Source organism: Macrobrachium nipponense, chromosome 1 (genome assembly GCF_015104395.2).
Source record: "Macrobrachium nipponense isolate FS-2020 chromosome 1, ASM1510439v2, whole genome shotgun sequence".
In the NCBI taxonomy this organism is placed as follows: Eukaryota; Metazoa; Arthropoda; class Malacostraca; order Decapoda; family Palaemonidae; genus Macrobrachium; species Macrobrachium nipponense.
In genome coordinates, this window is record NC_087200.1 from 45143780 (window position 1) to 45159092 (window position 15313).

The 15313-nt window shown below is 36.2% G+C and overlaps 1 protein-coding gene across 1 annotated transcript in view; it reads left to right on the plus strand.

Annotated features, from left to right (window-relative positions):
• The window catches only part of LOC135220144 (uncharacterized), a 26415-nt gene extending 20806 nt beyond the window's left edge, over positions 1-5609 (plus strand). The window contains exons 3-4 of the mRNA XM_064257436.1: positions 4200-4327; positions 5419-5609. Coding sequence (XP_064113506.1) covers positions 4200-4327; positions 5419-5589 — 299 coding nt within the window. The 3' untranslated portion in view covers positions 5590-5609. The remainder of the gene's footprint in view (positions 1-4199; positions 4328-5418) is intronic.
• The last annotated feature ends 9704 nt before the right edge of the window (positions 5610-15313 follow it).

Sequence of the window (15313 nt, forward strand, 5' to 3'; positions counted from 1 at the left end):
TATATATAATATATATATATATATATATATATATATATATATATATATATATATATATATATAGTATATATACACAATATATATATATGTATATATACATAATATATATATATATTATATATATATATATAAAAATATATATATAATATTCACACTATATAATGCCAAGACCAAGAAGAACATTATAATTATATATATATATATATAATTAATATATATATATATTATAATATATATTATGATATATATGTTTTGTTATATGTAAGTAATACGTTTAATATATTTGATTGTGTTTATTGCTGGGTATAAATCGTGCATCTTGCTTAGAATTTCACTTTGTTACCTATAGAATATTTGTTAATTGCTTTATTCGTGCTCATTGCCTGAGGAAAGCTAAAATATTATGGTAAGAGTTCCACTTTTTTCGCTACTGGTCAATTATCTTATTGCTCTAATTTCGTGTTCATTGCTTCATTATACTTTCACATATTCTGCTGAGAATATTTTCTTTGCGTGCCGGTTATCTTGTAACTACTGTAATCGTGAGAGTTCGGTAAGAAGCAAGTACTAGTGTTTCTTTGTATTAGTCTTCTATTTCTTCTTCTTTATGTAAGGGATATTTCCAGTTTTTATATAAAACTTCAAAGAAAATATGGGGCTTACTTAACGAATAGAGTAGAATAGGCTGTTGATTTTATCGCTAAAAACAAATATCAGGAAACATATTTTAGGTTCGTAACTCCCCGAGTAATTCATGCAAACAGAATATTTTACTTTGTAATTACAAAATGCTGAGTTAAACTACTGGTTTTTAGTAACTGGTTGATTTACCGTTCGACACATGTTAAGGGAAGGTTTTTATATTACATTTAGATATTTCTAAGCAACGCACAACACAAATGACTCGCACATCACGACAAACTTAAATCCATACACACGTATTTATACGTACAAAAGTACACGTGTTCACACACACTAAAACATGCACAAAGCATATAATATATATATATATATATATATATATATATATATATATATATATATATATTATTTCACGCTAAATAAGAAGATAAAAAGGAACCTGAGTACGAAACTGGATAGTTTGCAAAGTATAACACAGTACTGTTACCATTACTGCTTCTGTTGTAACTAACGATAATGCAATAGTAATTATATATCGTTTTAGTCGTCCAACAATTCTTAATACCAAACTAGAAACAAGAAAGCAAAAGAATATTTATCTTCCCATTTGTGTAGTTCGCAAAATTTATATCTCATACTATAATCAATTGCTCATGCAAAGAGAGAGAGAGAGAGAAGAGAGAGAGAGAGAGAGAGAGAGAGAGAGAGAATTTGTTGCGTGACCTTCTTACTGGAAAATCGAATGATAATTCTGACTCGGAGTAACAATTTCTTACAGGGGGCGGTATGAGTGACTCTTTGACCCAAATTACTGGTAAAGCTTTTACTTATTCCTTTGTTTGTTAATTTATTCAGTTCTGTATTTATTTATTTATTCATTCATTCACTTTCCTATTTGTTCATCCACACACACACACACACACAAATACACACACACACACACACACACACACATATATATATATATATATATATATATATATATATATATATATATATATATATATAGTATATAAAAATTTTTTGCGTTTGGGTTTAGGTTGTGTTCTAGCATATGTGATTTTAAGTGGAATAATTTGCATTAAACAGAATATGAGAAAAGAAGAAAAATTTGTATGGAGGATTTTCAAACGGTCACGCACGAATATTACTATTCTTATGGAATCTTCATGACGCAATATAAAACAAACATGAACGAATGTCGGAAGACAATAATTGTCTTCTATCTGACGTCTTATTCAATATTTTCCTCAAGACAAACCTCGTTCCCTGTCTCAACATACTCACGAACTTTGACACGCACATAACTATACATTCAACATTTGCTGAAATACCGCATAGATACCCTGAGACAATATGAGTAGCTACATAAACATTCAAAAAGCCGTACTTTTATTTTATCTGTAATTCTTCCGAGATATTTATATGTGATAACGGGGGGTGGGGTATGTTGTCGGAGGGGCTGGGGTTTAGGGTGGGGAATCAATCTTCGGTATTCAACGTTGCAATCACAATCGCAATACGTTAGCAGTAAATAGACCTATAACAACGACTTAGCACCAAACAAACACGTTTCCTTATAAAGGCGATTCTACGTTACTGTAGATTATCTCTATAGAATGTTTTCCCAGACTGATGTAATGTAATGTTGACGATACCGTTATTGATATTGTCATGTCCACCTGTGAGGAAATATATGACGATAGTTGGTCTGTTTGTTAAGAATCTCAGGAAGAATTCCGATGTGATATGCAGGCTCGAGGGATTTATGAGAATTGATTAGCTCTATGTATTTATGTATGTATATATGTATGTATTTGAAATCTGCCGGTCACTTTACCAGATGGGTAAGTAATTTTGATAAACTCAGTGCTTTCTTAACTTCTCGATTTCTTTACTCCAAGAAAACGCTTGTCATTACTAAGTCTAGATCTTTGTATGCATGTATGTATGTATGTATGTATGTATGTAAGTATGTCACAGAACAAAACATACAATAGTTCAGTACCAAGTTGGATATTTAAGGTAATCTATGAACATTAGTATGTAGTATGCATGTATGTATGTGTACTCATATGCTACAGAAAAAAAATAAGCAGTTTTTCAGTACTGAGCTCCTGTTATTTTTCCATAGCTTTCTCTTATATTTGGTCTTGTGGTTTTTAAGCATGTATTCATGTATGTATACTCGAAAGCCAAAGAAAAATACAAGCAGTGTTCCGGTTCCCAGTGCCTGATAATTTCCTGTAGCATTCGTTCGTGTATGTATGTATGAAGTACTGCATAAGTATACTGTCCAGAGAAGAACCGTCGCGTCGGTCCTCAAAAGCAACAGGATCTGTTATTATCACCCTTCGTCCATTACCCTGATAACAGAGCCATTTGAGCCAGGGGGTGCCAGCCATTGTTATAGCAGGATTCTTTATTGTTGTTTATTGATCCTACGAGGGTGTGTGTACAGTTGACAAATACGCGGAACATCGCTGATGCTCGCCACTTATGCCACTAACATTTTTTATACCATAGCTTCTAGTACTGGTCACTTAAGTAATGAGGTCGTTGTGGATATTAGAACATTCTATTTTTGGTGTGTCACAGATGTTTCATCCATTTTTGCAGACATTTTTGATGTAAAAACCGTTTGAAAGTAAGGGGGTAACGTTGAAAATCATCTTGTATATGAATATGGAAATTGTTTGTGGTACGATTAGTAGAGCCATGAACAAAAAATCTTACACTTAAGTTTGAACTTGATTCTGGTAACTGGAGTTTGTAAGCTTTGTAATCACAATGGCGTTTATAAGAAGTTACCTAGAGAAACAAAGAATAAGTAAATATGAGCGAAACATTGGGCGTTATTGTTCTCATTACTCATTACTTTAGGACCTAATCAAGTTGTTACATTTTTGAGTCTCAAGAAGTAATTTGGAGTTAAATAGTCACATCGCCGATTACTGTAGTCCACTGACATGACATCATTGGAATTACTCATTGATTTTGGCTAATTAAGGAACAATGGATTTCAGCGGAACGTGCCCCTGTCGTTCCGCCTTTCTTGGAATGTGAATCTGAGAACTCAAGAAGTGAAGCGAACATACTAGTGAAATTATTCATATAAATGCGGACATATACTAAGTGTGAAAATGTTTGCATATATATATAATATATTTATGCATGTATAGAAGTGTGGGTGTCTTTAACTGGAATTGTATCGGGTTCGAGAGACACTAAATTCCAGAAAAATAGGTCGTCAGCAGGGGAAAACAAGTTCTTCAGAAAAAAGAAAAAATTCACACACAAAGATAAAAACGCAGGAGTAGGAAACCACAGCTCTTCGACGATAAATTGGAAAGCTTCCAGAGAGAAGTCTTTGGCAGTTATGATAGACGAAGATTTTATCACAAGCTCCTAACCGTCAGTAACCTACGATACGATCACTTATGAAAAGTATTCTGCTCTATATCCCCTTTTCAACCCTTTATCGTCCTAGAGACGTAGATGACCATAGCCTTTTGCTGCGCCAATTGGCAGATATGAGTCAATCCTCTCCTTTCCAGGTCACGTGGCTGGAAAACGGGCAGACTGCGGACGACGGACCAGCATACTGGCTTCCCATAATGCACTGCGACGTCCTCCAACTCCCACTCCAGCGATGTGTATTCGTCTTGATGACCTGATGGCGTTGGTAATTAATTTCGTAAAAAATAATTTATTTTTGTTTTCTAGCGTATTTATCGCGACCTCTTTCTCTTCCTTCAGATGGATATATCTGGTTTATTGAAGTTTATTTTGACTGATTGTTAAAAATGCTATAGGTATGCTAGTATGCTTTATGTTTAAAGCCAACGTTCCATTGATTTTATTGCGCGCAAGTTGCTTTTTATTTAAATTTTAGAGAATTATGGAACATACAGAAATACTAAAAATCAATGTACGCTGAATAATTTCATATGACTTGATTTGTGTGTGTGTATATATATATATATATATATATATATATAATATATATATATATATATATATATATATATATATATACATTTGATGTCTGGAGTCATTAGGAGAGACAGGATAAGGAATGACTTCATAAGAGGGACGGTGAAAGTTACAGAAGTAAGAAGCTGTAACAGAGTCTATTGCAATGGTTTGGGCATGATATGAGAGGAGCGGAGGATTCTGTATGTCAAAGAACCTTGAACATGGAAGTCTCCGGAACAAGGAGGAGAGGTAGTTCAAAAATGAGATGGAGAGACACAGTGAACAGGGACATGCGGGAGAGGAATAGGAGTGAGGTAATGGTGCATGATCGCACAAGATGGAGAAGACTCAATAGACTGCGGCCCTTATATGGATGGGAAAAGCTGAAGATAAAGAAGAAGAAGATATATATATATATATATATATATATATATATATATATATATATATATATATATATATATATATATATATATATATATATATATATATATATATATATATATATATATATATATATATATATAAGCTAAAATGTTGTTCTATAAACAATCCAAATATTGCTTAAAATATGTATTGTGAAGCTTGTGTGCACACACACACACGCACGCATACTCTTTCTATATATCTATCTAAATTCTATCTATCTATATACATCTTTATATATTTGTATATATATATATATATATATATATATATTTATATTAATATATATATATATATATATATATGTGTGTTGTGTGTGTGTGTGTGTGTGTTTCGATTATAAAAACATTCACTCTATCTTAACATTTTCAGAAAAGCTACGAAGCGCACACAAGGGACAATTACCATGGGCTGCCACTACCCGTCCTTAGAAGCAGGCTGGACCACACCCCTACCTCTACCCACCTACTTCTGATAACAACTCAGACGCACAGGAATATTTTAAATACATATGCTGGATCACAGTATGAGTTTTTGTATTAATTAGAAAATTACTATCGTTAGGTTCCGTCTAAAGATTAGGTAGATATATATATATATATATATATATATATATATATATATATATATATATATAGATAGATAGATAGATAGATAAATAGATAAATATTTAGATAGAATGATACATAAGATGGAAAAATAGACAGATAGATAGGTTGATATATAATATGTAAGTTTTCACTGCCATACTTTCCCAAGCAACTTTGGTAAATGTGATAATATTTTTGCCCTTCATTTCTTTTTCCTTTTTCATCCGGGTCTTCCCATATTCTCCTTGGACTAGAAAGAGATTTTACAATTTATGAAGAATCGAAGATAAATATGTAATTATCTCCAAATGTCTCCTTCTTCTTTATGTAAGGGATATTTCCAGTTGTTATATAAAACTTCAAAGAAAATATGGGGATTACTTAATAGGCTGCTGATTTTAACGCCAAAAACAAATATCAGGAAACATATTTAAGGTTCGTAACTCCCCGAGTAATTAATGCAAACAGAATATTTTTCTTTGTAATTACAAAATGCTGAGTTAAACTACTGGTTTTTAGTAACTGGTTGATTTACCATTCTACACATGTTAAGGGAAGGTTTTTATATTACATTTAGATATTCCTAAGCAACGCACAACACAAATGACTCGCACATCAGTACAAACTGAGATCCATACACATGTATTTATATGTGCACAAGTACACGTGTTCACACACACTAAAACACGCACAGAGCATATATATATATATATATATATATATATATAATATATATATATATATATATATATATTATATATATATAATATATATATACATATAAGATTATAATGTTAACATATTTGTACATTATGCCAAATTTCACCGAGGGTCTTTATTATTCATGAAAAATATTTTCCAAGCTCCAATTCTTTTTTTTCTCTTTTGCCATTTAAGGTGTTAGTTTCACCCCCTTCAAGAGTCATAGATGTTATTTTTTATAAACTATTATCTTTCCAAAACACGCATAGGAAGATGACGATATGATCCAGCGCTATAAAAGAAATGGTGTTCCGTGTCATGTTTATGAATTACGGAATGAAAAAACAGTAACTAAATCGATGAATAAGGCGTATAATAAATGACGTCACGTATTTTGGGTACAGTTTCCATGTATACCAATTCTAAAAATCTTAGACTAGATATATCGGAATAATTATTGCATAATGAAGAATATGTAAATGAAAAAAGAGACTGAATTATTGGAAAGAAACTACTCTCTCTCTCTCTGTTAGTACCTGACAATTATGTCACATTCTGGCTTGGGCACGGTATGGTTGTCATAGCAGGTAGTAGATGTGTTCTAAATTGGTCAAACTTGTTACATTTCTCCAAAATTGTACTGAATGCAAACGTTCAATAATCATTTAATTCTATCAAATATTTGATGTGTAAGCCCAAGTTGTGTCATGTTACGTAAATTACTGTTCTTGTATCCTCTAGAACCTCCTAAACTTTGTAAGACTTCTCCTGAGAAGAGAAGATCATTGAGTCTTGTTTTTATTCTTATTTTCTAGTGGTGACCCTCATTTTGTCAAAAAAAAAAAAAAAATAAATAATAATCTTATTCTTTCTCTTAAAATGATCAGTGGAGTCCCAACTAAAACGTTAGCGTATAACAACTGTAGTAGTAACATAAACGTTTTTAAAGATTTTTTTTCTTGAATATATCTAGAAGAAAAAATAAAATTTGTTATCAAATTCTCAAGTATTTATCTTCCTTTACGTAGAACTTGTAATTGACTTGATTGCAAATTATTCATGCGATATCATTATATGATTCCTGAAGCTTCCAAACTGAGTATTTCATACATTGCAAAAAAAATAGGAAATAAGACATATCAAACGAAATAAGGAACAGCAATAGGAATATTAGTTTAAAAAGTTGGCTGTAAAAATTCATTAAAAATAATTCCGCTGTAAACAATGGTCTCTCACAAAATACACACATTAACATGCGCGCGCGCACACACACACACACACACACTCACACACATATATATATATATATATATATATATATATATATAATATATATATATATATATATATATATATATATCACAAAATCCACGTAAGAAGGTGAGTAAAAACCGGGACTTTGAACAACTACTTTCGTAGTTTATTCAACATTTTCAAGTTCCCACCGAGTAAAAAAGACGTTGATGGGGCTTTATATATAAAAACAAAAGGTGAGGGTTGTGAGGGGGTCGGGGTCGCAGTTACTGTTTGTTAATCTGGGCAGCACTCCTGTTGCACGTGGTTCAATAAACATTGTCTCCTGCAGATTACTTTTCCAATGGTTTTGGACTTATAGATTATCTCAGACTTATCCCCAGCTAGCTATAGGGCCTGTCTTTATATATACATATATATATATATATATATATATATTATATATATATATATATAATTATATATGTAGGATATATATAATATAATATAAAGTAGCTATCAGTTTAATTGTCGACGTCGTTTCGCAATACCTCATAGCATCTTCAAGGCTGCAATTTACACAAAAATAAAAATCCTGGGTGTGTGTGTATGTGTGTGCGATTCTTAGACATATACTTCTTTATTATAATGATTTTTATCATGTTTTTCTTTGGATGTAGTTTGTTCTCTAAAGCTCGAGGATTAGAAGGGGTAAGGAACACTAATGAAGTACAGGAATCCTCAATTTTTTTAATTTAACGGAGATTAGTAAGTTGTGAGGATCAGGAAATATATTCATAAACTAAATTATGCAATTAATATAAAGTAATTTCAAGTTATAGATTTACTTACGCACAAACAGGCCACACTAAATAGTACTCGCAACGATGTGAAGTCCTACAGAAAATATTCACACAGGAGATAATGTCACTAAAACGCTTCTTTTTCCTTTGTAAAGACTTCTTTACCCACTAATCACGATCTTGTATCCCATCTAGACTGTAAAGACCTGTGTCAAGACCTTCTTTACCCACTAATCACAATCTTGTATCTCATCTAGCTAAGCAGCAAGAATGACATGTATATGTTTGCATATAGAATTTCCTGACCTTACCGCCGATATATAATTCATCAATGTATGTCCATAATGTCTTTTGTTATTACCATTTTATTAACTGCTAAGAAACACAAATTCTTCTCTATCTGTGTGCAAGTCGCGGGACTCGAGGATCGGGCACTGCTATGTATATTGCGTGTCCAGGTAATAAATCAGTAGTACTCAATTCTGTCCCATCGCGACCTCACAACTGGTGACCCGAGGAGTGACGGTAACCGGCGGTTTTGGCTTTGCCATTAACGGACTCACCTTCCAGAGTGAGCCACAATTCACCCGGCGCTGACACAACATTCCAACCTGACCCTTTTAAGTATACGTCCAGGCCGACAACCATAACTTAGTACTTAGGGTCCCTCTGGAGATGTGGCCCACGAGATTTGTCTCTCTCCGACTGACCTGTACTCTACTGGCCTTGACGGAACCATACGGCGACACAGTTTGGGCTTCTCAAAGCTCCTTCCTCGGAAAATCACCCATGCACTAACAGACTAATTACGGCGTACCTTCCCAGGTACGTTCTGTCGTGTTCGAACAGTTTGGCCCTGTCAATTACGATTCACATTGACCGTATTCAGAAAGTAATTAACATCTGTAAGAATAGATCTAGATATCCGACTATTTGTCCGCTATGACAGAGATCCTCTATTCCAACAGAATTACCAGAAGGGAGACATCTGCCAGAATAGATCTAGATATCCGACTATTTGTCTGCTTTGACAGAGAACTTCTATTTGAAGTCTTCATCAAGGGACAGAGCATACTCGAAGGAATAGTTCCTTCTTTCTGCAGAGCCAGAAGGGAGACATCCGTCAGAATAGATCAAGATATCCGACTATTTGTCTGCTTTGACAGAGATCTTCTATTTGAAGTCTTCATCAAGGGACAGAGCATACTCGAAGGAAGAGTTCCTTCTTTCTGCAGAGCCGGTCTTCTAGATTATTCCACAGAGCCGGTCTCTAGATTATTCCACCAGAATTACCAGAAGGAAGACATCTGTAAGAATAGATCTAGATATCCAACTATTTGTCCACTTTGACAGAGATCTTCTATTAGAAGTCTACATCAAGGGTCATAGCATACTTGATGGAACCGAGTTCCTTCTTTCTGCAGAGCCGGTCTTCTAGATTATTCCAACAGAGTTACCAGAAGGAAGACATCTGTAAGAATAGATCTAGATATCCGACTTTTTGTCGGCTTTGACAGAGATCTTCTATTAGAAGTCTTCATCAAGGGGCACAGCATACTTGATGGTACTGAGTTCCTTCTTTCTGCAGAGCTGGTCTTCTAGACTATTCCAACAGAATTACCAGAAGGAAGACATCTGTAAGAATAGATCTAGATATCCAACTATTTGTCCACTTTGACAGAGATCTCCTATTAGAAGTCTTCATCAAGGGACAGAGCATAATCGAGGGAAGAGTTCCTTCTTTCTGCAGAGCCGGTCTCCTAGATTATTCCAACAGAATTACCAGAAGGAAGACATCTGTGAGAATAGATCTAGATATCCGACTATTTGTCCACTTTGACAGAGATCTTCTATTAGAAGTCTACATCAAGGGGCATAGCATACTTGATGGAACCGAGTCACTTTCTGCAGATCTGGTCTTCTAAGTATCCAACGAGTTTTTCTTTCTTTCTGCAGAGCCGGTCTTCTAGATTATTCCAACAGAGTTACCAGAAGGAAGACATCTGTAAGAATAGATCTAGATATCCGACTTTTTGTCCACTTTGACAGAGATCTTTTATTAGAAGTCTTCATCAATGGACAGAGCATACTTGAAGGAAGAGTTCCTTTTTTCTGCAGGCGGTCTTCTAGATTATTCCAACAGAATTACCAGAAGGAAGAATCGTCTATTAGAAGTCTACATCAAGGGGCATAACATACTTGATGGAACCGAGTTCCTTCTTTCTGAAGAGCTGTCTTCTAGATTATTCCAATAAAATAACCAGAAGGAAGACATCTGTGAGAATAGATCTAGATATCCGACTATTTGGACACTTTGACAGAGATTATCTATTAGAAGTCTACATCAAGGGGCATAGCATACTTGATGGAACCGAGTTCCTTCTTTCTGCAGAGCTGGTCTTCTAGATTATTCCAACAGAATTACGCAGAAGGGAAACATCTGCCAGAATAGATATAGATATCAGACTATTTGTTCGCTTTGACAGAGATCTTCTATTTGAAGTCTTCATCAAGGGACAGAGCATACTCGAAGGAAGAGTTCCTTCTTTCTGCAGAGCCGGTCTTCTATATTATTCCAACAAAATTACCAGAAGGAATACATCTGTAAGAATAGATCTAGATATCCGACTATTTGCCCGCTTTGCTAGAGATCTTCTAATTGAAGTCTTCATCAAGGGACAGAGCATACTCGAAGGAAGAGTTCCTTCTTTCTGCAGAGCCGGTCTTCTAGATTATTCCAACAGAATTACCAGAGGGGAGACATCTGTCTGAATAGACCTAGATATCGAACTATTTATCTGCATTGACAGAGATCTTCTATTTGAAGTCTTCATCAAGGGACAGAGCATAATCGAAGGAAGAGTGCCTTCTTTTCTGCAAAGCCGGTCTTCTAGATTATTCCAACAGATTTACCAGAAGGAGACATCTGTAAGAATAGATTTTTTCTAGAAATCCGACTATTTTGTCCACTTTGACAGAGAAATCTTCTATTAGAAGTCTACATCTAGGGGCATAGCATATCTTTTGATGGAACCGAAGTTCCTTCTTTCTGCAGAGCCGGTCTTCTAGATTTTTCCAATAGAATTACCAGAAGGGAGACATCAGCCAGAATAGATATAGATATCCGACTATTTGCCCGCTTTGACAGAGATCTTCTATTAGAAGTCTTCATCAAGGGGCATAGCATACTTGATGGAACTGAGTTCCTTCTTTTTCTGCAGAGCCGGTCTTCTAGATTATTCCAACAGAATTACCAGAAGGAAGACATCTGTAAGAATAGATCTAGATATCCGACTTTTTGTCCACTTTGACAGAGATCTTCTATTAGAAGTCTTCTTCAAGGGGCATAGCATACTTGATGGAACTGAGTTCCTTCTTTTTGCAGAGCCGGTCTTCTAGATTATTCCAACAGAATTACCAGAAGGAAGACATGTGTAAGAATAGATCTAGATATCTAACTGTTTGCTTTGGGGCTAGCATCTGACGTATCTTCATAAGTCTTCATCAGGGACGAGCATATCGAGGAAGAGTTCTTCTTTCTACGAGCGGGTCTTCTAGATTATTTAACATTACCTGAAGAAGACATCTGTAAGAATAGACCTAGATATCCGACTTTTTTGTCCGCTTTGAAAGAGATCTTGTATTAAAAGTCTACATCAAGGGTCATAGCATACTTGATGGAACCGAGTTCCTTTTTTCTGCAGAGCCGGTCTTCTAGATTATTCCAACAGAATTACCAGAAGGAAAACATCTGTAAGAATAGATTTAGATATCCAACTTTTTGTCCGCTTTGACAGAGATCTTCTATTAGAAGTCCTCATCAAGGGGCATAGCATACTTGATGGAACCGAGTTCCTTCTTTCTGCAGAGCTGGTCTTCTAAATTATTCTAACAGAATTACCAGAAGGGAGACATCTGCCAGAATAGATCTACGTAGCATACTCGAAGGAAGAGTTCCTTCTTTCTGCAAAGCCGGGTCTTCTAGATTATTCCAACAGATTTACCAGTAGGGAGACATCTGTAAGAATAGATCTAGATATCCGACTATTTGGCCGCTTTGACAGAAATCTTCTATTTGAAGTCTTCATCAAGGGACAGAGCATACTCGAAGGAAGAGTTCCTTCTTTCTGCAGAGCTGGTCTTCTAGATTATTCCAACAGAATTACCAGAAGGAAGACATCTGTAAGAATAGATCTATATATCTGATATTTGCCGCTTACCAGAGATCTTCTATTTGAAGTCTCATCAAGGGACAGAGCATACTCGATGGAAGAGTTCCTTCTTTCTGCAGAGCCGGTCTTCTAGATTATTCCAACAGAATTACCAGAAGGAAGACATCTGTAAGAATAGATCTAGATATCAGACTATTTGCCCGCTTTACCAGAGATCTTCTATTAGAAGTCTTCCTCAAGGGACAGAGCATACTCGATGGAAGAGTTCCTTCTTTCTGCTGAGCCGGTACTTTTCTAGATTATTCCAACGAATTACCAGAAGGAAGACATCTGTAAGTAATAGATCTAGATATCAGACTATTTGCCCGCTTACCAGAGATCTTCTATTAGAAGTCTTCCTCAAGGGACAGAGCATACTCGATGGAAGAGTTCCTTCTTTCTGCTGAGCCGGTCTTCTAGATTATTCCAACAGAATTACCAGAAGGAAGACATCTGTAAGAATAGATCTATATATCTGACTATTTGCCCGCTTTACCAGAGATCTTCTATTAGAAGTCTTCCTCAAGGGACAGAGCATACTCGATGGAAGAGTTCCTTCTTTCTGCTGAGCCGGTCTTCTAGATTATTCCAACAGAATTACCAGAAGGAAGACATCTGTAAGAATAGATCTAGATATCAGACTATTTGCCCGCTTTGCCAGAGATCTAATTGAAGTCTTCATCAAGGGACAGAGCATACTCGATGGAAGAGTTCCTTCTTTCTGCAGAGGTCCTTCTTTCTGCAGAGCCGGTCTTCTAGATTATTCCAACAGAATTACCAGAAGGAAGACATCTGTAAGAATAGATCTACATATCCGACTATTTGTCCACTTTGACAGAGATCTTCTATTAGAAGTCTACATCAAGGGGCATAGCATACTTGATGGAACCAAGTTCCTTCTTTCTGCTGAGCCGGTCTTCTAGATTATTCCAACAGAATTACCAGAAGGGAGACATCTGCAAGAATAGATCTAGATATCCGACTATTTGCCTGCTTTGACAGAGATCTTCATTTGAAGTCTTCATCAAGGGACAGAGCATACTCGAAGGAAGAGTTCCTTCCTTCTGCAGAGCCGGTCTTCTAGATTATTATAACAGAATTACCAGAAGGAAGACATCTGTAAGTATAGATCTAGATATTCTACTATTTGTCCGCTTTGACAGAGATCTTCTATTAGAAGTCTACATCAAGGGGCATAGCATACTTGATGGAACCGAGTTCCTTCTTTCTGCAGAGCCGGTCTTCTAGATTACTTCCAAGAGAAGTTACCAGAAGGGAGGACATCTGCCCAGAATAATCTAGATATCCGACTATTTGCCCACTTTGACAGAGATCTTCATTTGAAGTCTTCATCAAGGGACAGAGCATACCTGAAGGAAGAGTTCCTTCTTTCTGCAGAGCCGGTCTTCTAGACTATTCCAACAGAATTACCAGCAGGAAGACATCTGTAAGAATAGATTTAGATATCCGACTATTTGTCCACTTTGACAGAGATCTATTAGAAGTCTACATCAAGGGGCATAGCATACTTGATGGAACCGAGTTCCTTCTTTCTGCAGAGCCGGTCTTCTAGATTATTCCAACAGAATTACCAGAAGGGAGACATCTGCAAGAATAGATCTAGATATCCGACTATTTGCCCGCTTTGACAGAGATCTTCATTTGAAGTCTTCATCAAGGGACAGAGCATACTCGAAGGAAGAGTTCCTTCTTTCTGCAGAGCCGGTCTTCTAGATTATTCCAACAGAATTACCAGAAGGAAGACATCCGTAAGAATAGATCTAGATATCCGACTATTTGTCCGCTTTGACAGAGATCTTCTATTAGAAGTCTACATCAAGGGGCATAGCATACTTGATGGAACCGAGTTCCTTCTTTCTGCAGAGCCGGTCTTCTAGATTATTCCAACAGAATTACCAGAAGGGAGACATCTGCCAGAATAGATCTAGATATCCGACTATTTGCCCACTTTGACAGAGATCTTCATTTGAAGTCTTCATCAAGGGACAGAGCATACTCGAAGGAAGAGTTCCTTCTTTCTGCAGAGCCGGTCTTCTAGATTATTCCAACAGAATTACCAGAAGGAAGACATCCGTAAGAATAGATCTAGATATCCGACTATTTGTCCGCTTTGACAGAGATCTTCTATTAGAAGTCTACATCAAGGGGCATAGCATACTTGATGGAACCGAGTTCCTTCTTTCTGCAGAGCCGGTCTTCTAGATTATTCGAACAGAGTTATCTTCTGGCATCCCTCTGGCATCCTTATGGTATCCCTCTAGCATTCCTCTGGTATTCCTCTGGAGGCCTTCTGGTATACCTCGGGGTGGCATTCTCTGGTGGCCATTCTGGAGCCCTCTATGGGCCTGTTCTAATTTTCCTCTTGGTTGGTATTGGACCCCTTGCTATGGGCCTTCTTGGTGTCCCTCTCACCCAGAGAGCTCATCCAGCAACCCACTGAATAGCTGGTGATTTTCCTCATGAGAGTTCTTCCACCTGCCGTGATGGGGGAATCTCGCAGGGTAAGAGTTCCTTTGCTTGACGAGGTGGTTGGGAAGATCTCTGGCCATTGGCTCTCACTCTCACTCCGAGATGGTGAGAGCCAATTACGTATCCTCCCGAGTTGAGGAAAATTCCTCAGACATAAAGATATCCTCCTCCTGACGAGTTGGAGGCAACTCGCCAGCCATCGAGATGCTCCTTTCTTACTTACGAGCTTTTTTTGTCT